Source organism: Haliaeetus albicilla, chromosome 18 (genome assembly GCF_947461875.1).
Source record: "Haliaeetus albicilla chromosome 18, bHalAlb1.1, whole genome shotgun sequence".
Taxonomy (NCBI): Eukaryota; Metazoa; Chordata; class Aves; order Accipitriformes; family Accipitridae; genus Haliaeetus; species Haliaeetus albicilla.
Genome location: NC_091500.1, coordinates 27,478,696 through 27,506,579, shown reverse-complemented (window position 1 = coordinate 27,506,579; position 27,884 = coordinate 27,478,696). Strand labels below are relative to the sequence as shown.

Below are 27,884 nucleotides of genomic sequence, written 5' to 3'. Positions count from 1 at the left end.
TCATGTAGTGGAAATGCAGCAAGCTGCAGCATTTAAAATCTTCATTTCTGGTGACCACTAATCTGAAGATTGTGTTCTTCTGAAAAAGCTGCTAAAGATTTAATAAAAGCAAAGCATTCGTTTAAAATAATTCATCATGGATATGACCTTTGTTTTATTTTTAAAGGCCATGTTGGTTGTTTCCACTTAATATTATAAGGAATCCTGTAAAGAAACAATTTTAGAGTCTAAATTTTAAAATGCACACATATGTTTCTGCTGTAGAACTATAGAGAGATTTATGGCCAAGAATTGTTTGCCAAGGTAGTAATCTAGTTCCTTTGTTGTTTAGCTGTTCAAGATAAATTAGACCAAATGGTCCTCATTTGGGAAGACATCCAGACCTTGACTGAGGAAAGGGAGGCCAAATTGTTGGATGTAATGGAACTAGCTGAAAAGTTTTGGTGTGATCATATGGCTCTTGTAGCTACTATTAAAGATACTCAAGACTTCATTCGAGAACTGGAGGGACCTGGAGTTGACCCATCTGTAGTCAAGCAACAGCAAGAAGCGGCTGAGGTCAGTAGGAAGAATTTTGTTGACTTGAAGTATTTTATTTACAGTATGCAGAGAAAAGACAGAATTACTATGAAATACCACAGGAGAATATTTTTTTTTAGAGACCAAGAGGGATAATTGTATAGAAATTTACTATAATGATATCTCGAGAGTCTGTGGTAAATAACATGTATCAGTGCTTAATTGCAATGAGCATGCAACATGTGCCTGTCATTATATTTACATATCTGTTTATAAACATGTATATAATAAGCATGGCACTAAGACTTTTAGAAGTCATACATACTTTAGATTCCCTGAGTAATACATAACATCTAAATGAAAGGTGTACAGATGTATTGTGCTCTTATGTATTATGCTCTAAGCCTGTAATTATTTATGCTGATAGTTAAAGATTTGAAGGTTGAATGATAACCTCTGAAAAAGAAAACACTCTGATTAAAGAAATCCAATTTAAAACTTCCTGTTTATTTTTTCCATCTCATGCAAAATGACATGATAAAACATTGCTATAATTTAGACTGACGTCAGTTGGTTTCACTCTGACACTGCAAAGAGATGCTTATATTTTAAGCATCCAATTGTAAGTCCAGGTGACTTTAAAGAAAACAAAGGTGGAATCCTGCCGTGTTCTATCTTGAAAGCAGCTGTACATAGATTATTAAATTTAGTATTAGCAGTGTTGGATTTTTTTTCTCTTTGTAGGCTGCTAAAGAAGAAATTGATGGACTACAAGAAGAACTAGAAGCAGTTGTGAGCCTTGGCTCTGAACTTAGAGCTGCTTGTGGAGAGCCTGACAAACCTATTGTCAACAAGAGTATAGATGAGGTATGGGAAATGCAGATGCTAACATCTGATAAGTTAGATGCTTGTTCAGCTGAAATAGATATATCCCCCTGCCCCCAACAAGTTTTGAAAATAAAAATTTTGTGGCGAAAGTAAAATAACCCTGAAGCATTTACGTTATAGTAAAGTTTGTTTTTCAGGTAAATGAATCTTGACTCAGATTAAAATGTACAGACAATTTTATTTTATCGATTTGTGGGTTAAAATTTTTGTAAAAGACAGAAAGGTTTTTTGTAAAAAATACTCACAGATTAATACAGTAGATGGCTACTTGTTGCAGAAGTAATGCTAGAATAAATTTCAGATATATCTGGTTTATGCCAAGTGAGACATCTTAACTGGGACAATCCTGTTTGGATGACTACAGAGTACTTTTAATTTCTCCAGTGTTCAGCAATGTACATTTCTTTTAAGCTACCTTTTTATAATGATGCAACTCCAAATTATTTAATAATATTATTTCCCATATTAACTACAATCCCGATGTTTATAAAAATATTCTATAATCAGTATTGAAGCTTGCAGCTTTTGTAAATCCAGTACCTCTAGTGTATTCTGAAGGAAACTAACTATGCAGTGATAGGGAGAACAAGAGTTTTAATATGGAATGAATATGAACTCTTCATGCTTAGTTTATTGGTGTTATTGATCAGCATGTAATTAGTGAATGCACATTATACAGCAGTAAAGTTCTTTTGTCCATTGGAGTAATATTGCACTTGCTTGCAGCTGAATTCTGCCTGGGATGCCTTAAACAAAACCTGGAAAGAACGGGTGGATAAGCTTGTTGAAGCTATGCAGGCAGCTGTTCAGTACCAAGATGGACTGCAGGTAAGATGGTGTGGTATACCTAAGCCAATCTTGAGTCAATAGACTTTCCTGTGGTTGTAGTAAAAAAAGTCACATTATTGGGTAGGTGACAAGTAATGTATCACTCTGATTATAGTGACTATTTTCTTCAGTAGGCAGGTCTTTTTTCTCAGGGTTGGTTGGTTTGTGGGTTTTTTGCATTAAAGAATAAATCTCTTGGGTTGTCTTCCTCATGTAGTTGTTCATATATTGCAATACGTTTAGATTTGAAATTAATGTCCCTTTGTTTACTGATAAAAGCAGAGGTTTTTTGATACCACACAAATTCACAGTAATCTGGCTCACTTTTTCCTGTGATAGTACTTCATATGATAGGCAAGTTGAAGTTGTGACACATTTACGTGATCTGAAAGGAACAGAATACAGGTTCATATACTCACTTGCTGCTATTTTCTTTCAGTGGAGGACAGTGAAAGAACTTCAGTTTTATTCCACCTTTTTTTATAAGTCAAATATTGAAGTTTGAATATTTTAAGCAAAAAATATTACTGACATAATGTTACTGAACCATTATATTAATTCTTAGTGTAACTTATCCTATCACAATACTTCAGATGATGATTCACTTTTTAAATCTGTAGGTAAATTTTCCAGCAGTTTTTTTTAAGATACCTTTCTCTGTATATGCTGTATTTTATTTTGGGTTTTTGCCCATTTTGGCTGTGTGGCATGCCTCATCTTTTGTCATTGAATGGCTAGAAGATTGAAACATTTAAAAAGATTCCAAATGTGGTCAGACTTTGTGAAACTATCTTTTTGCTTGGTGGAATTTTGTCTTTCTTGTTTGATCGAATCTTTAAAATCAGATTTTCCCATGACACTGAGGGCAGTTGCTTGTGCATTCAGTGCAGATCAAGCAGCAGAACACTCCTTAAAAATAACGCAACATGCTTGTTTTCCAGCACACCCTCACTATGTATTTTTCTCCAAGCTCTCTTATGTACATATTGCGCAGAGCTTGACTTGTAGGGTTACATTAGGAACATTGCCATTGATGCAAGTGCTTTGTATTTCCTGTGGCTGTACCTTGTACACACTACAAGCTTGCTACTTTGTGAAAGAGCTGTATTTAAATGCCTTCTTATGCTCATTTCAGTAGACAATATGAAAAGTATTGTGGGCAGATTGTTAGCTGCAGCTGCCTATCCTGTTGAGCTTGTTGGGGGTAGTTCTCCTTTTCTCAAGGAGCTGTGTAGCAGTGGGCAGCTCCAACAAGCCATCCTAAGCCTTTATCTGTAATGAATCACAGAGAGCGGGCAGGACGAAAAGGGCCTAGCAGAGGTGTTTTTTCTCATATGCAATTACCCAGATTGATAAAGCTGTTCTCAATCTGCAAGTGGAGTATTCTTGAGGTTGTTCTGCATTATATTAGGAGCAAAAGAAGTACCCACAAAGCCTCAGAACTGGGGAGACTTCGTTTGTTTTTTAAAGTTATAAATGCATTATCCGATGGAGATTCAGTGAAGTTTAGTTACGGCCCTTCACTATCTAACATGTACTAAATGGGTCATGTTCCATGTTTGTTACACAGATAACGTTATCCTTCAAAAGAAGTTTGTTTATAGTCATCATTTAAAGTGTGTCATCATTCAGCTACCGCCTTCCATCTTTGTTCAAAAGGACTACCGAACAGAGTTTGTCTTTTATTTACCTTCCAGGGTATTCATAAAAATTGCTGATTTTACTCAAGAAGTAGAGATCATGAATAGTACTGGCAGAATATTACTGCTAATAGAAGTTGTCTTGCAGTATGTACATTCTTTTAACCATTACATGGAATATTTTAGTTAATATTTGATCCCTTGTATTGCAAAGAAACCTAGGTTTCACTGAAGAAAGCTGTTGAGCACAGCAATACTGTAAAAAATTCTGATATCTTACTTAATACAACTTTCAAAGATGACATTATTTCTCTGCTCACGCTTCAGTTTCATACTGTGATTTTCAGGCAATATTTGATTGGGTAGACATTGCTGGCAGCAAGTTAGCATCTATGTCCCCAGTTGGAACAGATCTGGAGACAGTGAAGCAGCAAACTGAGGAACTTAAGGTATGAACTAGCAATTTATTTCATTTATATTGTCATCTGTCTGCATTTTTCTGTGTTTAGTATTTTGCTGTATTTTTCAAGAATCAAAAGCAATTTTCAATTTCTAGTAAAAAATAATCTGTATGAAAATTTCAAATAACATTTCATTGCAGACTTTTCATTTTAAATGTTTAAATAGTAGGCTATATATATAAAACAGGGATGTATAACGATCAGGGAATATCCTTGGGTTTGTTGCTCACTTTTACTTTTTTTTTGGTTGTGGGCAGGTTGTTTAATCTATCTATTTTATGATGTAACTTCAAATGAACCATGATCTTAGTATTTCAGAAGAACACACATGTGCAAGCTATATTCAGACTGCTGCCCAAGTTGAATGTACAAGAGGGTGTTCTACTAAAGAAAATTTGCTTTTCAGCTCTTCTGAAGAACAATTCTGTTTAAAGGTTAAAGTTGTTATATTATCACAATCACAAGAGTTAGAAGTTACTCAGGATACATTCTGCCTTTTTTACAGACCAGGGATATTATTGGAGAATGCTTTCCTATTGGGCATCTTTGTCATCCTCTGGTCACAGTTAGCGATATCTGCTAGAATAGTAAGACATTGTTGCATATTTTCAGTCAGCTGTGACTGTCTGGATTATCAGTGTCTTACAAGCATTTTGACAAAACCCCCAAATTTATGAAAGTTGACAGTGATGCATTAGTATTGTAAATACTGCTGTACTATGCTATATTCAAGAAGATCATTACTTGTGTTATATTTATTTGTATTCTTCTTCTGTCTACCATAGCAATTTAAGACAGAAGCTTATCAGCAGCAGATAGAAATGGAAAGACTGAACCATCAGGCAGAACTATTGCTGAAGAAGGTAACAGAGGAGAGTGACAAGCACACTGTTCAAGACCCTCTCTCAGAGCTCAAACTAATGTGGGACAGCCTAGAAGAAAAAATTATAAATAGACAGGTAAATAAACTTGAAGGTGGGGGCTTTATTCATGACTTAGATTTTTGAGTAAAGCTTTTTATTATGTATGATGTTCGTATCAGTTTACACATTTATTCCTTTTAGTTTGTAAATTACAGAGCTATATAAAATAGAATTTGATTTTTACAATTGAATGAGTTGGTTTTATGATTTTTAAACCCTTAGCAGTATGTTTTTGTCACTTCCTCTGTCAGCAGTGCCATTGATGACATCCTAAGTAGCAGCTGAATACATGTTTGTATGTGCAAAACTAATACTAACTGCTGGGTTGTTTTTTTAAAAAAAAAACAAACCCAAACAAATTAATACTAAACTGTTTCAGTGCTCTTTCATTAAATTATCAAAGTGAAAGAGATTTAACGATGCAGTTCTTTGAAGTGGTTTTTTTTTTCTAAATTGAATCATTTCACAACAAAGAAGGGGTTTTAAAAAGATCATGCACCAAATTGCATTTATATTGAAATTATATTTTAAGTGATGAAAAACTACTGTCATATCTGCGATGAGAAAACTTTCAAGCTTTGCTTTGGTTACATGGGGTCTTCGAAGGTCAGGAATTTAAGCCTGGAATGTAAGGCTTTACAAGGGAATTGCTAACTCAGCTCGAATTATAAAGTAGTTGCTTGTGTTGGATAACTGTTTCTCCCTGATTTTTATGCTGTCATGCATGGACTCTGCTCTGGGTTGCGGTGACTAATGGTAGTGTAATCAATTCAATAGCATTGTGAAACCATTTTATTGTTAATTTTATTTTTACTTAGCACAAGCTGGAAGGTGCCTTGTTAGCCTTGGGGCAGTTCCAGCATGCCCTGGATGAGTTACTGACGTGGCTGACGCATACAGAAGACTTGCTGAATGAACAGAAACCTGTTGGTGGAGACCCCAAGGCTATTGAAATTGAACTTGCCAAACACCATGTATGTAATTATAGTGAATATTAACTGAAATGTTCTTTTGATGTTTATCTTAGTGATGAGTCTTGTAGTAAAACTTAGCACTGATAAATAATTCTCTATAGCGATTTTCAAGATGCAAGTTCTAGCTGAAATGCAGGCTTGGAGTAACTAATATCTTTCCTCTTACTCCTCCATATTCCTTCCTTCCTTGCATATGCCATGCAAGTGGCATAGGTTTTTGCCAAAAAGAGCAGCTTACCCTAGTCTCCACCTTCATTCACCTTCATTTGACCAAGGGAACTCAAAAGTTATTGAACGTGCTACTCACCCCAAAGCAATAAACTTCTTGGTTAGTTCTGTTTAGGCCAGGTGTCACAAAATGCATATGACTGTTGCGCATCTTTTGTTCTTGTTTCTTCTCACAAAATAGTGATTTGTGGTTCTGAATTCTGCAAAATTTTATCTCATTTGGGTCCAACTAACATGGAGAATGCTTCTCTGAAAGTCTCAACAAACTTTCAGGGTATCCATGCCCCTATCTTTCTCTCTGATACATACAATGTAGGGTTAATTTTTTATTTTTTGTTTTATTATTTTTACTGATTATTGTGACTTTGGAGCCCATGGAAGAATGCTTCCATTGTGCCTTTATTTTGAAGAGTATCTCAGGAGCAAGAGATCTTCTCTAGCTCTTTGTGAGACTCAGTGCTGTTCATGATGATGTGTTCTTTCTAGGCCTGAAGATTTCAAACCAGCCTCATAAATCCTCTCCTTTAAATCTGCCACATAATTTTTGGCCTGCATGTGATGTAAAAAGTGTTCAGAGTCAGTTTGGGACTTAGAGAGAATGGATTGAAATTGACGATACACAGATAATTAAGGCATTTTCATTGTTTGTGTTAATGTAGCTATGCAGCTTCTGAAGCCTTTTGTGTGGTCAGCTGGAACTTGAGCAGAGTAAAACATCTACATGCCCTGTGTGACTACTGTTAGAAACAGGCCCTTCAAAAAAAAAAAAAATTACAAATACGGCTTCCACTCCATGAACCTTTTCTATTCTTATCAAACAGAAGTGGTTTACTACTGAAGAAGCATCCAGACATTATGACTTCATCTACCTTCAGTGCTGAAGGAGTTCAGCAAACACATGAACAAATCTACTTCCTTTTCATAAAACATAATTTATAGGTTAGAAAGTTCACACAGTAGTGCATCCTGTGGTAGCCTGGAAAAACATCCATATCTTGAATAACTTTGGAAAGAATAGACCTTGTTCTTAGTGAGCCTCAGCAGGAAGGAAGGAAGAAGATGCATCTGCTTCTTTGAATATCCCTTTTTTTCACCCTGTTAGGAAAATAAAATAACGAATATCTTCCAGTGCTTAGCTTAGAAGAATTAAAGCAAATGTAATGCATGTTTTGTATACAAGGGCTACTTGTGACTTGCTGTTTCATCAGTGTCTATATAGTGTCTATATAGTTGCTCTATATAGTTTATTTAAAAGCTCCTTTGTATTTAGCTTTAAATTTTTCCATATACTAGCATTTTGAGGGAGGTGAGTTTGAACCAGACCCCATGCAAGACAGCACTCATAAACTTGAATTTCTTAGAGTACATTTCATTTTTCCAACCATTTTGCATATTCTCTTTTCCTGTTCTTTATATCTGGTATTTTAAAGCTTTTTTTTTTTTTTTTTTTAAATCTGTCTTGAAAGCAGCATCCTTTTCCCAAGTGTACTTTTGCCTTTTATGGCTTTACTGTGGTTGGAGATAACAGGTTTTCAACCAGATGGAAGGAGTTCTTGTGGTGTTAGTATTACAGTCATTTCCCAGCTTTTAGCACAGCTGAAGTGTCCTCGTAGCTTGATGGGAAAACAAGCTGTAGACCTGAAATGCATAACAAGATGTTGTGGCAGTCAAGTTGTTGTGTGGCACAGCAGGCACATAGTATTCTTGTTCCTCTCCCTACTCTCTTAGACTGCTGCTCCACAAGCAATTGGTACTACTATATATAATACTGTTTTCAGACCTTACCCTCAAAACCAAAGAAAAATCCTATTAATGTATGTAGTAAATTAAGGAAAGTGAAGAAATAATTCTTAACTAGCAGTACCAGAAACGTTTCATAATTTCAGAAAGAAATATATGTATTCAGAAGGAATATATTATTTTTTCCAAGGTATAAAAATAAAACGTAGCATTTTGGCAGAATGGTCTGCTACTGCTTTTGATTGAAGAGACCTTATTTATTAGCTTTAATTGCTAATACCTGTGCTGATATTAAACTATTGCCTTGTCACTGGATTAGAACTAGCTCAGTCACTGTAATTACCTTCATCCAATAACTTATCAACATGGCTAGTCATACTTGCTGTGTTACAATTGTAGGTGCTACAAAATGATGTTTTAGCTCATCAGTCTACAGTGGAAGCAGTTAAGAAAGCAGGAAATGACCTGATTCAATCAAGTGCTGTTGAAGAAGCAAGTAATTTACAGAGCAAGTTGGAACTTCTGAATCAGCGCTGGCAAAACGTGTTGGAAAAAACAGAACAAAGGAAACAGCAGCTGGACAGTGCCTTGATCCAGGTGAACAGGAAATGATCAAATAAAGAGATAACTCAAAAAAAGTGGGTTTTTTACATGAAATACATAGATACATGTATTAGAAGTTGGCCTAAATTAAAGTCATAACACAGACACTCCTGAATTTGGAGAAAGTTTGAATCCAGCTGTATCTTCCGCAGCTGGCCACTGTCTTTTATAGTGCTGAATTGAGACTTCAGCTTTTGGCCTACATATTTTAAAAGCAAGAAATTTCTGTATAGATATGTTATTCAGGGAAAATATTGATCTCACAGTTGCTCATTTAGCCTGCTTTCAAGATTTCCATAGGTTTTGGGGTTGGTTTTATCATTTAGATTGGATTGAGCTAGAGTAAAGTTTGGTTTGGTTTTTTCCTTTGGTTTTCTTTTTCTTTCATTTCCTTTGATTAATGTAAATATCTTATTAAATGTGTTGCTAGTGTACTTCTGTCTCTGAGCTAGTATTAGAATGGACAACATTTAAGTAAGCTCTAAAATGACATGGTATACTTTAGGCCCAAGGTTTCCATGGTGAAGTTGAAGATATGCAGCAATGGCTGACAGACACTGAACGTCAGCTGTTGGCATCAAAACCTGTTGGAGGCTTACCAGAAACAGCAAAAGAGCAGCTTAATACCCATATGGTAAGTATCAGTATTAGAATGCTTTGCAAACTACGTTTCAGGACTAACTATCTTTCAAAAGCGTTTATGGTAAATACAGAGCACGTTTATTGCAATGTCTGTACAGGATCTTAAAAAATTTTAATAGCCTTCAAAACAACACTGTTATTTTTAGTGTAGGAAAAGTAGTCATTTCAGAGATGCCACAAACTGAACTGTTAATAGTGTTCAGACAGAAATAAAAAAAAAACTTTGCATCCTTATTCTCAGAAAGAAAAACAGGTGTTTACAGATTTTTCAGTGATTCCTATTCTTCTTTTCTCTTCTGTTCCCAGAACTACGTTTATGCTTTTTCTAAGATACAAAGATGAATCTAAAAGTGACCCGCATTCATTGGACCTTGAATTAAGAGACTCAATCCTTTATTTTTTACCTAACCAAAGCTGACATTAAAATCATTGTTAGCACAGATGTAATAAGGACTACTGGCTCATATAGAGACTCTGCTTTAATTAGAATTGGCAAGCTGATCAGGATGCCTGAATTATTCCCTTCCTTCCCTTCCTTTCTTTTTAAGAAACTTTCTGTGGATTTCTCCACCCCCATAGAACCATAGAGCTTTAAAAAAAGACACTTAAGCTTGATCTCTTACCTCAAAGGAAGGTGGTTCCTACTGCTCCATTTATATAAAATCATGCTGTGCTTTTAGGCCAGGACATAACCTGAAACCCAGTGATCTGAACTCCTGACCTCCTGGCTCAATTGTAAGAGTGGTATTTACTGAACTGTCCTTGAACTCGAATATGCCTGATACAGTTTCCATTAGAACGCTGCACTGTTATAGCTTTAAAAATGAGATTTTTTTTCAGAGTTATTCTAAAGGTCATTGCCCACCAATTTGGGGCACTTTTTTTTTTCTTCTTTTTTTTCCTCCAAAATTTACCAGTAACTATTTTTGAGAAGGAAAATAATTTACGGTTTTAAAATCAGTTATGACGGGAAACTAGGACAAAACAGAGAAACAGAGAAACACCTTGTGGTTTTGAATTCCCCCAGTCCTTCTCTTTTTGTCTTAAAAGACAGAGAGACAGAAAAAATAAGGCAAAAAAAGCCTTCCCCCCATCCCCGGGAGAGTGGGGCATAATCACAATTCCAGTGGAGTCAGTGGAGCTTCTTCTGTGTTTCATCCTGGACTTTAAAGTCAGATCAAAACCAAAAAATTTTCCCTGGAAAATTTCAGGGGTTTTTTTGGTACATTCTTTTACTATGCAAATCCATAAGCCATTTTCTATACTTCTTGCACTTACAGATAGATTATTTAAAGAATCTTTAAACTGAATGTAGTATTACAGTTGGAACAAATGTGAATGTCCCCTATATGTATAATCATTTCCTAACTGTACATGTACGTTTTAACAGATTGATACTATGCTGTGGGCCATCATGTAACTGCAAACATTGACTTGTGATCCTTTAATGTATATAACCCTTAAAAAATAGGACTTGATTTCAGTTTAGTTAAACCTCAGTGGATCTGTGTAGATATATGTAAATTCTCTGAAATGTTGAGGCCACTTGTCCTGTTGAGTATTATTTATCGTAAGTTCCAAATTCAAACTTGCCCCTAAGTAATACAAACCATGTTAATTTGTGATGTGAAACTGGAGAAGAAAGTTTTGCACTATATTTTGATTTGTTTCTCATTGGAAATAATGTTATGAACCATCTTCTTAAGGTCTGTTTCTACAGATATGAATTAAAGAGCCCTTAACCATAATCAGCTCACAAATGGAGTTAAGATTGGGCAGCATTTCCAGCTAAGGCAGCTCCAGGAAAACAAAAGATAGGAGGAGGCATTACAGGACACCAGCAGCAAGGGGACTTTAAAAAAAAAAAAAAAGAGGCCTCTTTGGCTTTCCCGGTGCTGCTCAGAACATCCCTCTCCTCTTGAAACAATCATTTTTCTCAGTTCCTCCTTTAAAATAACTTTAATTTCTCCTACCCTCTTAAGAGTAGTACTGTACTACAGAATTAGCCACTGTGATGAGCCCCTGTCTTAGACTGAGCCCAGCCCCAATGTTTGGGGCTACGCCTGCTTTGCTGTGTTTCACCTGTTCTGCGTTCCTTATGTTTACTTCTGAGGGGTTCTTGTGCTGCAGTAAAATAAGATGCTCTGGGGAGTTATGGAAACCAGAAATAGTGTAGGGAGTTGGGAACGTAGAAGGAAGGAGGCTAGGTGACACCACTTTTCTTAGCCCTCAGAAAGAAAGCAAAGAAGCTTTTTGTCCTGTTAAAATCTTAGCTCATGGCTGAACCTGCTTCCTGCTTTGCCCTCCTCTGTGATCAGGTACAACCCTGTGTACAGTATCTCTTAACCCAAAGAAAATGTTGGGTTTGGGCTCTTGTCCTGGGAATCAGGGGAAAAAGTTCTTTTCCTCCTATTTGCAAGCCACTTACTGCTCACCTCCTGGAAGATGTTCCTTGTTTGGGAGTCTGCAGCAATTTTGTTGGTACATTTTGGATGGTCAGTTACAAATATTGAACATGCCCTTCTAAGTCAGAGGGATGTATGGGAGCTCTTGCCGCCTTATCTTTAAAATGGTTAAAAGAGAATAGTTAGAAGAATAGTTAGCAGATAAAACAGTTGTCACTGTTATTCTTCAAGCTTTCTTTGTATGTGTAAAATGTCTTCAGTGCTCTTGCCTGGCAAGTGAAGGAAGACACAGACAGCAAAGACGATGTACAATAGAGCAGACCTCACAAGTTGTCCCACCCACTTTTGAAGGTGTATTGGATAGGTCTGGGCTTTCAGCACACTGTATAATGCTGACACTTTTTGCGTTTCAGCTGCAGATGGACTTTAAACCAACCAAGTTGTAGCAAATCTTGTGCAATAAGTGCATAGTACTTTCTTAGCCAAGCTTTGGATCTTGGTGAAAACATCTGACAGTCAATACAAGTCCTCAGTTCCTGAAGAATTGGGCCCTTCCTTTGCTCATTTGACTTTTTATGAATTACATATGTTTCCTTTATTAGTCTTAATCATACCCGCTAAATGTTGGGGGAGGAATAAATATTATACTAGGACTTGTAAAGAGTATTGAATTTCTACCTGACTTATTTTTTGGTGCTTTCTTTGTTTAGGAACTCTGTGCCGCCTTTGAAGCCAAAGAAGAGACATATAAGTGTCTAATGCAGAAAGGCCAGCAGATGCTTGCAAGATGCCCAGAGTCTGCTGAAACAAACGTTGAGCAGGACATAAATAACTTAAAAGAAAAATGGGAATCAGTACAAACAAAGCTCAGTGAAAGAAAAGTATGTGTTTTTACATAAAAATAGAAGTGTAAATCATGTATTTAAGGATGTTAATGTTCAGTCCTTTTATGCGTGCATACTTGCTTGATCTTTTAGATTTAAAACCAATTGTAGAGACAGTTATGCAGAATTCATTGGTATGTTTAGAAAGTACTGGGAAAAAATGGGATTCAAGAAGTGGATTATCCATAATTTGGGGGGGAGGGCGGGTGAGCATGGCACAAGTCTGTTCCATAGAAGTATGTTAACTGATACTGATAATGCTCATTTGGTAGGATTTGGCTTTTCTGGTTTTTATTACAGTAATCATAGACATGAAAGAGTGAAAAACATTATTTGATCATTCAAGTTTATCTCCTCAGTACAGAATTGCTGCCTTAATTTTCCTGGCTTTTATCCATTTTTTTTCTTAAAATTCCCAAACACTTGGCCTTGTGCCACTTACTTCAAGTGACTACCTTCTGTTCTAACGTAGATCAATAGCATGATTTCACTGACATGCAACATACATTTTCTTATTATTAATTTCATTTAGCTTTCATTCCTTCACGAAGTGTAGTCCATTTATTCTACCTTAATCAAAAATGAAGAGTATCAATAATTACAAACAGAGGAACTCCCTGTACAGCCCTAATGTGTATAAAGCACAAATATTTAACTCACAACTTAGTTATATTTTAAAGTAAGAATGCTGGTGTCTCTTAAGGTGACTGTAATTTAAGAATGTCAAACTAATTAATACCCAATATGAGCACCTTCTTGCAGGAAGCTGTAAGGCTGGAGTACTCAGCTAGGCCAACAGTACAATTGTTTGAAAATCTCTGACTGCTATCTCATGATCAACAAAAATTCTGTATCCAAAATTAGTCTTGGTTCAGGCAACTTAAATGACAGTTAGGCTTTATTAAAAAGAAGTGGTCTAGGCAAACTGGTTCTTTGTTTAGTGCAAGAGAATAAATTAGATGACCTCTTTAGGGCTCTTCCAAGTGCACTGCCACCTTAGATTTCTGAGATTTTACTGGTTTTGTATCAAAATTGATGAATCCATGTGTCCCATGAGGATTAAGTAGTAGAAAATGTAATGTTGTAATGTGGAAAATTTTATCTTGATACTAGGTGCTCTATTTTCTACTCATCTACTATACATAATTTTACTGTTACTCTTCTATCCATCTCCTTTAATATGCTCAAATGTAGGCCGTTATTTTAAAACTCAGAAACTTTGAGGTGGAAAAATGTTTTAAAATGCTAAACTAAAATGCTTTACTCCAAAATGCTGAACTAAAATGGTTTACTTGGCTGAAGCCCCTGCACAGTATCAGCTGCTATTAAAGCATTACCTATCTTTACAGACCAAACTGGAAGAAGCCCTCAATTTAGCAATGGAGTTCCACAACTCACTTCAAGATTTCATCAATTGGCTTACTCAGGCTGAGCAAACTCTAACTGCAGCTTCTCGGCCAAGTCTTATCTTGGACACTGTCTTGTTTCAAATTGATGAACACAAGGTATGTAAAGAAACAGATGTGTAATGTTTTTCTCCCACTCTCTGGAGATACTTTAACAATGTCCAAATGAACCCTGTAATGCTGACACTCAGAGAAACATTTAATTTGTTTTAAAATTGCATTTTATAGTCTTTCTCGCTACATCATTCTTTATCAGACTGGTTTTTTTCAGTGTTTACCCAGTGCTTGAGCAACGCAGTATTTAGAGTAATTTTCTCCCTTTTTTCTAAGGTTTTTGCCACAGAAGTGAATTCTCATCGAGATCAGATCATAGAGCTGGACAAAACTGGAACCCATTTGAAATATTTCAGCCAGAAACAGGATGTTGTCCTTATTAAGAATTTGCTGATTAGTGTACAGAGTCGATGGGAAAAAGTAGTTCAACGCTTAGTTGAAAGGGGAAGAGCTTTGGATGATGCAAGGAAAAGAGCCAAACAGGTAATCGGACAACAGCTGTTGTAGAACTCTTTGAACTTACTTGTAATTGCATCCAGACTCTTGAAGAATATGGTGCTTTAAACCACTTTCAAGTAAGTCTGGGTTTAGTGTAACAGACACTGTTGAGTTAGTGGAGCAATTTCTGTGATTCAATCATAAAGCACTTCATTTGTGAGGTGAAAGCATCATTTTCAACCCAAGCAGTGACTTCTGTCTGCAATACTGCATAATCTGAAAGAAGAAAGTTACAGTATGGCTTCCAGATGTATATTAGTGCCATCTGTCCTCAGAAAGAAGTTTCACAATCAACCCCTTGTATTTTAAAGAATGTGATGAACCCCTTTCATTAATCTGTGGGAGTAATCCTTAGTATTTTCTTCATGGCTTTACATTGTGCCCTGAATAATACTCATCACTTCCTCAATCTCTTATGTTAGTTACTAGTCCAATATCTTCTGTGTGGTAAGATATCTCTATTTCCTTAAAAAACCTGGGAAGTTTTTTCACACAGCTTTCCTTACCAGGGAGTATTCTTTTTTTTTTTTCCCTTAGATTCATGTTCCCCTCACTGAGGAACATAAATGATAAGATGCAAAATGTGTGAAAGGAATGTAACATGTTTAAACATCAGTAGGAAGTTCTAGCTTCTTTTTATTCAAGTGAACATGACCATTCGAGATCTGGTCATGTTCACAGCCAAACCACATTCCCATGTTCGCTGCTACTGCCACTCAGCTCATAAGAGTAAGAACTTCTCTGAGGAATAAATTAGCCCATAAGCCAAATAAATGTTATTTTCCAGCAGTTTTTCTTGTACATTCACGTACACAGCAGTTCTGCAATGAGATGGATTTCATCTCCATATCCATTTACAGAGCTGAATACAATAAGTTATTAATTTGGGACGACAACTATCTGTGTAGAGTGGGGAAGGAGTACTGAAGGGTACTACTGTCAAGGCCTGATCCACAGCCCTGGACAAACAGGTTCCAGGAGCCTTGAGAGGTTTCTGAACTAGTTGCTTGTGCTTTCATGTGTAGGCAGCCCAGGCAAGAAGAATTTTCAAAAGAGAGGCAAAGAGAGAAATGACCAGCTTAGAAAATATAATCCCAAAGGGATGCCACTTTGTGAAAGCTGGTTGAATCTTTGGTCTTTCCCTGCTTCCTTCCCTGAAGCACTCTCTTGTTGAGACAGGAAGGAAGATTCAGAATCTGTTCCTTGCCCGTCAAGATACTATTTGATATAATGAGAGCATTTATGAGCATCTCAGGAAAGATCTTCAGCAGTCATCCAGACAGGAATTTTCCACAGTGGTTTACTGCTGTTGTCCCATATAGGCAATAGCTAAGCCCCATTCTTGCTGTATTTACTATTCATTACTAAAAACATAGGAATCTAAATGACCAACGCATCAACAGAAGTTACCAATATGTCTCTGTCATACTGCGTATGCAGATCATGCACATAAAAGTTTGCTAATTCACTTAGGAGAAGGGAGACTAAGTCCAGTGGGCACATGATTGGGCTAGTCCTGTTTGAGAGACCAGGGAGAAAAAGCGCAGGAAATCTTTCCAAAGTCTGCAGAGTGCTCGTTTGGCCTGTAGAGAATTGGTTGGGGTTTAATGTTTTCAGACTACTTTATGAACCAGTGAATTTTAAAGTCCATGCAAATCTTGCTTTTCTGCAGTTCCATGAAGCCTGGCACAAACTTATGGAATGGCTGGAAGAGTCAGAGAAATCTTTGGACTCAGATCTTGAAATTGCAAATGACCCTGACAAAATAAAGATGCAGCTTGCACAGCATAAGGTGAGTTATGAGTGATGAAATGCAAAGTGCCCAGTGAAATGTAGGAAACTCTGTCAGCTTTGTACTGTTCAGTCAGCAGAGGAAGTAGACTTGTGGCCTCACTACAGTGGAATGCTTATTAACATCTAATTAAATGGTCGTGTGTTACAGGTGGGGAGTGAAAAAAAACTTTTCACAGTACCTGATCTGTGGGGGAATTGTTAACTATGAAGAGGAAAGACATAATAATACAGCACCATGGAAACTTTAAAAAACAAAGTAATGCTATCTCAGAATAGGAATCTCTGAAGAGGTTTTATTACAGGCTTTTTTCAATCCTTAAGCCACAAATTTAGCATCCAGTTATTTGGGTTGGGATTTTCTTCTTAATACTACAGGATGATCTCAAAACTGAAAACTAATCTTGTATTTTGATTGGCAGTTGCTTTTTGTGTCAAGTGGAAATATTAATGAAATCCTCTAGAAAGTACAATCACACCATTACTAGCAAAGGTTGTTTTCTTCATGGGATTCAAAATTCTAGGACCAGCTTTCCACACACCCAGCTACTGTAGGTGAAAATGTAAGTCTCCCTGATTGACCTGGCTTTTCAAACAAATAATGATAATGTAAAAGCTCTGTAGTTCCATCAGACACAGAGCAAAAGGAAGGACAGAAGAAGTTTCCGCTTAATTTTTACTTTTGTAAAGAGCCTAGAATAATACATTATGGAGGATCAAGTGGCTGAGTGGTAGAATCTTCAGAGGCAGACTGTGTCCCAAGATTTAACTTGGAGCAGTTTCATCAGAGTATAGAAAGATCATTCACTTTTCTACATTTTGGCATATGTTGACTTCTACTTTTCATGTCAGTTTTATTGTTCTCCATTTAATCTTATTTTTTCATTCTGCACGATAGGGTTTGCATATCTAATTTTTTCCCTGTCAGTGTCGCTTCTGATGATTGCTTTTACCTCTGACAAGTTTTGCCATGTATACTAATGATGGGTTACTGCATCTGTCTGCTTTATATTTTTGTCATCTCTCAGTTTACATGATGATTTAAGTATTATTTGTCAACCAGGAAAATACTCCCCTTTAATATGGGGAAGTTGGCTGTTGGTCAAGCAAAAACAGTTTTACCTATGTTTGCTGTTAAAACTTTTAGATAAAACCTACATTAACATGCTGTTATGCTAAGTCTGCAATTTCAGTTTGTTCTGAGATTGCTGCTGTTGCCAGAATTTGAAGTCAGTGATGGGAAGTTGGGGGGGGATCTTGGGGGGGGGGGAATCTTTCTGTTAAGATAGTCTTTCTTGCCTTCTCTGACCTATCAATCTTTTAATCCTTCTACTCCTCTCTTCTTTATAAAGTTCAAACTGCTCACAAGTATGTGACTGTGCTTTGAGGTCCTTTAAGGTCCTGAGGTTTGACTCTCTACCTTTATTCTCCTCCCCTCTTCTGAAATGTTAAACTTGATAATCCCACTTGTTCTTTATACCTACAGCAGTACATTTTATGAGCCCAAACTTCCTCACGTGGATTGGCAGACTTATCACTTCTCTCAGATATCTTTTCTCCAGCTTCTTTTTGTATAAAATGCCTGCAGAGAATAGCTACTTAAGTTGCTTGAATCTCATTTCCCATTAAGGAATGGGATGGAATGTGGCACAGGGACATTAGGGTTGAAACTGGTGGTTTGGAGGAAGAAGATGAATGTGTGTGAGAAAGGGAGTTCTGTGAACTTTGTGACTTGAAACTTCAAACAAGCGCCCCAAGAAATCAACTCAATTGTTTTTTAATGAGCTGTCATACCTCCCAACACTGCAGTGTCCTTCCTTGTATTTTGAGTCTTTTCCTTCCACTCCCACATGTACCCCCTGTGTCTGTCTTTGTCTTTTCTGTCCAGCCTTGAAGGTTTCCTAGCTCCATTTAGTTAACTGAACTGAATATGTGCTCTGTGTGTTCTGTAAGCAATAATTTGGACTCACTCTTTGCCAGTTGTTACTGCCAAAAAAAGAAGGCCCTGAAAGAGAAAAGCCAAGATAATATGTTTTCTCTCTCACTCGTACCTAGTGCGTTGCCAGGGACTTTTGGGGGTTATTCATGGTCTGTTTATCAGAAATTTTTTCTCATTTTTAGAAGTCGGGAATGGAAAAACCCTTACTAGGTCACCCAATCCATTCTTGTGCTAATGCTGCCTGTTCCTTGCAGTACACTTTTATGAACCTGGCTAATTTTATCTGTATGTTCCCATCTTCCTTAGATGGAAGGTAGGTAGTTAATTACTGAGATTTCGTTCATCTTGCCTGTCTGCTGCTGGCAGCTTAAACCAAAATCTACTCTCTGTTACACCTCTGTGAAATCAAATGAAAGTAGATTTAGTGTCATGTTTGTAGTCGCTCAAAGAATTAATTGACTGCAAGCCTTCGTTCACCTTTAAATCGATTTTTCCTGTGTGATCCTTCTGTGGCAGCAATTTCATTGTGTTGCCTTGTGCAAATCAAGTAACACTGTGCATGTACTGGTAAGTAATTAATAAACCCTATCAAAGAAAAGGAGCACAGACATATTGTTTGTATGGAAGGAACTTTTATGAAAAAACGTTTATTTTCATTTTGAAAATTCTTTTTATTTTTATTGTAGTTCTAGCTTGACAATGGTGTTTGTATTCTTTCTTAAAGTGAGTGTGTTTCCTTGTTTTATATGAGGAAAATGAAAGGACAGTAAGCAGTAAGGAAATGCTGAATTACAAAACAAATTCTCCTTTTTTTTTTTTTTTTTTTTTTTTGGATAATGAATTTTGATCCTCAGTTCCTTCTGGATCCTGAAATAACCCTAAAGTAAGGACAGTACAGTGCAAAATACTAAGCAAGTTTTAAAAAAGGAACCTTGAATCACCCTAGGTAAAGTTGTCATACTGTCTACATGGCATAACTCAAAGCCTACCTCCTACTTAAGACACCTCCATTCCAGTTGAGCTTTCCCTGACACACTTTCACATCTAAAAAGAGCAGATGACTAGGTGGACACATGGGAAAGTTGGTGGAAGAGTTGTGAGGTACCGTGGTACAGGTTGGTGCAGGCCAGCTGGGAACAGCTTGCCAGTTGGAGTGGAACAGCCATGCATGTGCCAACAGTGACCATGAGGAATCCTTGCAATCTTTATGCACCCTGAGGAATTACTATAAGTTGTAAGTGGTAATAATTTCCTTGCTGGATTTGATGATACTGAACATTGCTCTGAGAACGAGATGAAAAATCTGTTTCAGCAAACGCTAAACAAAAACTCTTTTGGCCTAGTATTTTTTGTGACAAAAATAACCCCATAATATATATTTGATTCTGTATATAGGAGTTTCCAAAAGCAAACTTGTGATTTATTTTATGTTTTTTATTAACTGATTTCCTTCTAGCAGTTCATGAAGGTGTGAAATAAAACACTTTGAGCATTGCTACATTTTAAAAGCTGCTGTGTAGGGCTGGGTTTGTGTTTTGGCAGTGTTTCTTTAATTATTTACTCTGTCAGTCGGTTAACTCCTCTGCAGTATCAGATGAGCTGTGTTTCTGTGTGCTTCTCTGTGCCTGTGAAAAGCTTCCAGGGGCTCTGTGCAGAAGGAGCTGTCAGAGTTGGCAGGCAGATGCAACTGCTGTGTCACTGTCATCTTCCAAAGTCCCTGGATCACAGAAACCTGCTTGTGATCATGACTTCCAGCCCAAACTGTGTTACTGGCATGTCACCTGGCTGCTTCTTGTGCCTGGATCTGTATACTTTTGGCATACAATTCTTCCCAGTTATAGTATGCTTCAATCTTAGGAGGGTTAAATGCTTGTGGTTGGAGGTTTCCCAGCCTGACTATGCTGAGCTAAAACAATTACCTTTGTAGCCCTTGGGATGCTCTACACTGGCTTGAAATCTTAGTATGTAAAAATGTAGTGTGAAGACTGCTCAGTTCATGGCTCCCAAAGTAGCAGTTCTTTCACATTCTTCTGACCACCAGGTAGCCCCTTGCTGAAAAATAAGGATATTATGGTAGGACAGGAATCATTGCTGTCACTGAAGGAGGGATCTTCCGGAAGTTTTTCCAGTAGGCATAGAGCTACATTCCTGGAGAGGGACAAAACGCAGAGGCTCTGCAAGTATCAAGCCCCATATAATTTCAGGTGTACTGTGGCACTGGAAGACTAGAAATTTTGCAGTAAATTTAAAATTTTCTTGCAGCAACATCTACAACTTCCATTGCAAATAATATGTCAAAGATTAATTAACTGTGGCCTGTAAGCAGTTAATGCTATAAGGGTGTTTTCTTTTTCTTCCACATATATAGGAATTCCAGAAATCTCTTGGTGCCAAACATTCTGTGTATGATACCACAAACAGGACTGGACGCTCCTTGAAAGAGAAAACCACTTTAGCTGATGACAATTTGAAACTTGATGATATGCTGAGTGAGCTAAGGGATAAGTGGGATACAATTTGTGGAAAATCAGTGGAAAGGTAAATGGAAACCAATCTAATTATTCAGCAGATAAGAAAAAGGCTTAGGAGACTTCTTTTGGCTTCTGTTGTGTAAAAGTAAAACCAGAGTGGCTAGCTTGTTTGATAATTAAGAGTGCCAAAGCAGTAAAATACTAGAAATGCATACTTTCCTGATGGTACGGAAGAGGACTGGGGCGGGCGAGGGGGGGGTCCCCAACTAATTAAAAAGGGAAGCACTGATTTAAAGCTCTTAGCTGTTATCATTTTATGCTGAAAATATTTTCTTAAAATGTGTTAGTGATTTATTTTTTTTCTCTGTGTGTGTGTGTGTGTGTGTGTTCGGTTTTTGTTTCTGTTTTTTTTTTGTTTCTGGTTTTTTTTTGTTTCTGTTTTTTTTTTGTTTCTGTTTTTTTTTTGTTTCTGTTTTTTTTTTGTTTCTGTTTTTTTTTTTGTTTCTGTTTTTTTTTTGTTTCTGTTTTTTTTTTGTTTCTGTTTTTTTTTTGTTTGTTTGTTTTTCTTTTCCCCCAGACAAAATAAACTGGAGGAAGCCCTGTTATTTTCGGGGCAATTTACCGATGCTCTGCAAGCTCTCATTGACTGGTTATACAAAATTGAACCTCAGCTAGCAGAAGATCAGCCGGTACATGGAGACATTGATTTAGTGATGAATCTGATTGACAATCACAAGGTAATTCCAAAAATACTCTTTTTTTAAAAATTACTAGACTGCTCATAACTGTAGCATTTTAATGCTATCTTTATTTGGCTATTCTGTAATTTTTAGAAACATGAAATAGTTTTATGTCATCAACAGTGGAAAATGCTGTAAAACATACGTGGAAGACAATGACTGTTAAGGACTCATTGACACCAGTTGGTATTGAGATAAATTTTGTTTAATGCTGCTATCCTGTGTATGAATATCATGTCAAAAATCACAAGTGTGCATTTATGAATATGTGTGTATGGACAAGAGGTGGCAAAAATTATTTTACTGGAAATCTTTGGGGGAGACATGGCTTTTTATTTAGCACATCTGCTAACCAAATGTCCAATGCACTCATCATGACTACAGCAGCCTTTCAAACCTGCAGGGCTGCTGTATATTAATGGAGAAAAGTAGCTGCAATGCTTAAGTTATGCATGGGAGTACACAGCTAGAATATGGACCAGGAAGCCTACACTGACAAGCTGCAGTATTTTGTTACCGAAATGGTTTTGGAGATGGAAGCAAGTAGGAGATGTAGGACTTTGCCTCTGAACCCCAGTTTCGCAGTTCAGTATGTCAGAAGAAACAGCTGTTGAAGTTACTGGTATGGCCAATGCTACATGCAGTCAGAGCTCTGGAGCCTGGGAGGTTTACGAGGTGAAGGTGCCTCTGTTCATCCACCAGTGACTTCCAGTATGCAAAGACTGTTCAGTGAGGAGGAGATTTTGTCCCTCATGAAAATAATTATTTGGAAACATGGGTTGTCTATAAAAAGTAGCCTGAAATATGCTGGAATTGCTTCTGAAATCTCATTGTATATCACAAGCAAGTCATACTCAGTGGCATGGTATACTGTAATCGTCATATCTTTTTTTTAAGAGCTTCCTTTATGTACCTGGGGCTTGTTCCATCTGCAAATGTGAACATGCTTTCACATAAATACATGAATAAGTGGTGAGATCTACAGCCTTGCAGTCAGACCTTCAGATGGGGCTTTATTTCTGTTTTTACAACTTCAAACATTCTCCTTGATTGTTAGCATTTTATCTGATCTTTTCCTGCCGAGGCAATCTTGTGCATTAATCAGCGTGTCAGATCAATTGCTTTGATAAAGAGTGTAAAGCCAGTGTGATAAGGAGACTAGATTTCCCATGCATTGCATCAGGATGGGTTCTCAGGATCTGCCTGACATTTTCCTACCATATTCCAGTTTTATTAGGATAAGGTAGAGTGTAAATATCTTCATATGGAATCTCATAAGCAGAACTTTTGTGTTTTGCATCACTTAGATGGAATTACTCTTGACTGAACTGAATCTGTATTTTGATTTCTTCTTACACCCAGTACTTTTTTGTTATTCTTTACATAATTATGCCTTAATGAGTTAAAGATTTCAAATGTATTTGGTGGTGCCTAGGTTTTCCAGAAGGAGTTGGGAAAAAGAACAAGCAGTGTCCAGGCTCTGAAGCGCTCTGCAAGGGAGCTGATAGAAGGCAGCCGTGATGACTCTTCTTGGGTCAAAGTCCAAATGCAGGAGCTAAGCACTCGCTGGGAGACAGTTTGTGCCCTGTCAGTATCCAAGCAAACACGACTGGAACAGGCTCTTCGGCAGGTAGAGGAGTATTACTGATACTACATCTCCTTTATGAGAAGCAGTGAAAATACCTTGCAGTCTAGTTGCCAAAAATTTAATTTCATTTTCACTTCATGTCATTCAACTTAATTTAGTTCCATTTGAAAGTACTTATTTTCTTGCTCACGCATTGCTTACCTTGTCTCTGTCCCTTTACCACAGCACATAAATAATGCCTCTTAGCATTTACTAGTGCCGTTACTATTAGTCTATACCACAAATGCAAAGCAAATGTTTCAAAGACCTTACCATCTAAGGAAATCACTGAAGTTACAGTCAAGCATGAAGGGTAATGAAGAAGTATGCCCCTTTCACAGGAAGCTGGAGATTGCAATCATGTTTATGCCCTTCGTGCCTTATTGGAAAGAAGTAAATTTGTGTACTGAAAACTTGCTTACATTGGCACAATTACAGTGCATAGCGAAGTACATAGTGCAACCCCTTTTCTTCTGCAGAGTGAACTCGGGAGCTAGAACTCAGGAGCTAGAACAGTGTATGTGTGTCAGTATCGGCTGGTACCCAAACAAATAGGTCCATATGTGTTGTTTCCAAACCTGAGATAATATAGATGTAAAGCTCTGTGAAGACATAGTAGCTTGGGCTGATGCTAGGATGGGGCTCCTGCAATAGCGATGTATCCACAGTGTACATAATTCTTGCCCTACTTTTCCCAGGGTACTGTGTTTGTGCAGTTCTCCAGTCTCTCAGCAGGCACAATCCTGAGCTGCCTCAAACACTAATTGTGTCTGAATATGTCTGTGCCCAAAGGTGGAACTTTCTTGTTTTCTCCAGACGTAAAAGGGTCAGCCACCAGTGGGCTGTCAATTAATTTTGCTTAACTGGTGTTTTAAGCTATGCAGAAAATACAGCTCTCATCTCTCCAGCTGGTCCATGAAAGCACCTCCCATGTAATTTGTCAGCATAAAGGCATGACATTCTCAACTGAGCTGCAAATACACTGTAAATCAGATGGCTAAGAGCATGAACAGGCTTTTAGGCTTCCTATAATTTTGGGGAGAAGCATGAGATATTTTTACGGTTAAGAAAATGTACTACTGTGTATCATTGACTTTTTAATGGAAAGTTGATGTGCCAGTACTGATGATTAATGACTCCAGATGTGGGCTCAGTCTCCTTATGTAAGCTGCAGTGTGTCTGTCAGATCCCCTCATGAGTGACCATGACTACTTTTTGCATTTTAACAGGCAGAAGAATTCCACTCTGTTGTCCATGTCCTTTTGGAGTGGCTGGCAGAGGCAGAGCAGGCTCTTCGTTTCCACGGGGTCCTTCCAGATGATGAAGAGGCCTTACGTACATTGATAGACCAGCACAGGGTAAGAAGAAAATGAAGAGGGTTCTCTTCATTCTAATAAGCCTGTTAGAGGGTAGAATAAAGGAAAGGAAGCAGTCTGTCCCATATAGTCATATCCAGCATCCAATGTTTGCTTTTGCAACTGTTTCTGTAGAGAAGCTAGAAATTCAATGGAGTTGACAGATTTGTGCCCATACTGATGCTGGGCTCTTGTTAGAGTCATCTTGGTTTACTAAGAAAATAATGGACCTTTAGAAAGTTGCTGTAAACATTTAGAGACACATGCAAACCCCTCTGTGGAATATATGCTGCCTGACAATTATAATAGACTGCTACAGTAGCAAAAGTAGTAAAATAGTCTTAGCACTATTGAGCAAAACAGCATATACTTTTCTTTGAAGGTCATTTGTAAATGTCAGCAGAATGATGTTATCATCCATTAACCTTTTGTCATGGTGAAACAGCGTGCTGTCATGCTTCACATGCATTAGGTACTGAAATATTGCAGTGCCATAGGTACTGCAGATACTAGATTGTAGGCCATCAAACTTAACTTTGCAGTAACGAAATGGGAAGATGGCTAAGGAGCATAAAGGTCCTATTTTCACTCTCGAAACAGGAGGCTACAAACACGCACGTTTAAGCCCATGCAAACTCTTCTTGTAAGTGCAGTAGTAACAGTACCAAGTACATAGTGTAAAAATGAAATTGCCCACAATGTTATAGAACAAATTATAAGAGTAATGGATTTGTTCATCATTGCTCTGAAGAAAGTTATAACAAAACTTATGAAATGGGGAGTGGAAAAGCATCCTGTTTAAATTGAGTTTGGGAATATTATTATGCAGAGGAGTGCGTGCAGGGTATGAACTATCTAATGGTTCTTAACTAGGGAGTTTTCAAGGTACTCAAACTTCACTGTTCTGAAGTTTTCAGATTTAATTTAGGGCCCTGGAAACTGGGTGCTATTCTTTAGCTGGCAAATGTATGTATGCATCAGTGTATGTTGACTCATGTTGGCCGTAGCAACTTGCTGTCTTCGATGGAATGAAATTGGTCTTTTAGCTGCCTTTCCTCCACAGGTGTTCGTCGGTTCCCTTTTACTTAATTTTTTGGTTTTTTCTGAATACAGAGGAAAGAACTGTCTGAATGAAATCTTAGGTCCACTGAAATCATTAGGGAAAAAAAAAATCTTAAATTTCTCCCTCTGCAATGTAGATTGATTAACAAAATATTTCTGTACAAAGCTCAAAATTGTGCTGACAAAGCTGAAGCATAACTTGGAACCTCAAACCAAAACAAAGTCTGTCTCTGAGAAACCCTGTCCAGCTGGGGAAGAATAATCACTAGCACAACACAACCAACCTGAGTGTTAGATGTGGCCATACTGTACTTAAAATTTTTTTAGTAGACTTTAGAAAATGTTCTCCCAACCACATTTTCTTCTTAAAGGCCAAATAACAGAAATACAAAAATCGTCAAGCTAAGAAAGATTGTGGCACTGCTGCTTTACCAATAAGCACATGCAGCAAAATCTTCCTTGAATGAGTGGTCTCTTCTCTTAAGCTTGTAACACTAGCTTTCAAGAAGAAAAAAAAGAAAATAAGGAAAAAATGTAATATATTATCATACAGACATGGTGTTTAAAAATAATACTGCAGTATTAATATCAAAAAAATACAACTGACATTATTCACGTAAATATGAAATGTATCTTCCTTTTATCACTGTGATTCTTGTAAAATAGTTTAATGCATTTCTATCCAGCTACTTGTTGAAAGGTTTCTTCAGGACGATATTTTATCCAAACTGTCCATCGTTATGCCCATTACTGATTATTTATTTTTTTTTCTTGAATACTGCACGTGATTTAATGAATTCTACGATCTCAGGCAGAGAGGTTTCTGTCACTCACCATCCTCGCTAGGGACTGAGAGGTATAGTGGGTTAATGCACTGCATTAGCTAATGAGAAGCATCCCATCTACTCTTTTGTAAATGTCTCTATATCACTGGACTGCCACAGAGTTCAATACAATTAGTATCCTTTACTGAGGGAAAGCTTAATACACTGTATGTAGTATGTCATAGATTTAGATTTTTGATATATTCTACTACAGTTGTGCAGAGAAAAACAATCTTGTTGTTGCCTGTTTTCCTCCTGGTCCTGGCTTATTTTGGTAGTCTCTCACTACAACCCACCTCAACTTTTCCAAAACTATTTTGAACTGAAATACTGTAAGAACTCACACATTTTTATGAGAGAAGGACTGCTATTGTGATTGGGTCTTAAACTCCGACATTAATTTAAGCTTAAGTCAAAATCAGTTAGTGATGAATATCTTTAGATATACAGCCTACCTATTCCAGGCTTTTAGAACAAGGTAGAAGAGATTATTTTTTTTCCACACTTTTATTTTGTAATAGCTTCATATTTAATTTGTAAAGGCACAGGATAATGTCGTTATGAGTTGTTGTAGAATCTGTTTTTATGGTGTTTAGGTGATTTTGAATTTTCTAAGATCTGACTTGGCTGATACATAATTTCTGGAATCCAAAATAGCCCTTTGTAGATGGAGAGAGGAAGAGTTAAACTTCCAGAGACATGGTTCCATTTTGTAGCCCAATTAAAGATGTTAAAATGTAACAATTCCACTAGGCACTGAGAGATGTTGGCAGTTCTAGTTAAGGGTGCTCACAAAGACACACAGACTTACACAACATTTAGACTTAACAAAATAGGCAGAATAGTAAAACCATTGTAGTAGCAATAATAATAATTTAAAAAAAAAAGAAATGTAAACTATATAAAGGATGGGAAAAGTCCTTCAGTTTTTTTGTTGTGTTGTCTGTCCCGTCCCGTCCCCCCGCCAAATTCTGGTCTTGCCACCCTTTCCTTTGCCAGACTCCCTAGGAATATCAATGGCTATGAGCTTGGATGTCTAAAGCTGTAAACATCCTTTTGCTTTTACAAGATTTTTCCCACATGGCAGTGCCTCTGAAAACAGCTGCTTAATTAGTAGCCTCTGCCCCTGTTCTTGCTGTCTCTCTCCCCCTCAGCTGCTGAGTTTTCACATTTGTGTTAGTTTAGTATAGCTGCTCCTGAAGTTCTCTATCATCTTGTCTGAGCATGTTAATTATAGTTGGACATTTCCAGCCTCTGCTAGGAGCTTGATAGTTTATTGTGAAGAATATATTGTGAAGAATAACTTGACAGACAAACTAAGTCATCTGAAATGTTGCCAATAATGATTCTAACCATCACATCGTTGATTTACAGCACTTCTA

General features: G+C 37.2%; 1 protein-coding gene across 16 annotated transcripts in view; it reads left to right on the top strand.

The window, feature by feature from the left end:
- DST (dystonin) overlaps positions 1–27,884 on the top strand; it is a 307,062-nt gene that overhangs the window by 260,049 nt on the left and 19,129 nt on the right. For all 16 annotated transcript variants that reach the window (XM_069805989.1, XM_069805986.1, XM_069806003.1 and 13 more), the window contains 16 exons: positions 332–558; positions 1,264–1,386; positions 2,134–2,235; positions 4,223–4,324; positions 5,122–5,295; positions 6,078–6,233; positions 8,601–8,798; positions 9,310–9,438; positions 12,562–12,732; positions 14,085–14,240; positions 14,472–14,678; positions 16,366–16,485; positions 20,792–20,961; positions 21,472–21,631; positions 23,070–23,264; positions 24,491–24,619. In XM_069805989.1, the coding sequence (XP_069662090.1) occupies positions 332–558; positions 1,264–1,386; positions 2,134–2,235; positions 4,223–4,324; positions 5,122–5,295; positions 6,078–6,233; positions 8,601–8,798; positions 9,310–9,438; positions 12,562–12,732; positions 14,085–14,240; positions 14,472–14,678; positions 16,366–16,485; positions 20,792–20,961; positions 21,472–21,631; positions 23,070–23,264; positions 24,491–24,619 (2,519 nt within the window). The remainder of the gene's footprint in view (positions 1–331; positions 559–1,263; positions 1,387–2,133; positions 2,236–4,222; positions 4,325–5,121; positions 5,296–6,077; positions 6,234–8,600; positions 8,799–9,309; positions 9,439–12,561; positions 12,733–14,084; positions 14,241–14,471; positions 14,679–16,365; positions 16,486–20,791; positions 20,962–21,471; positions 21,632–23,069; positions 23,265–24,490; positions 24,620–27,884) is intronic.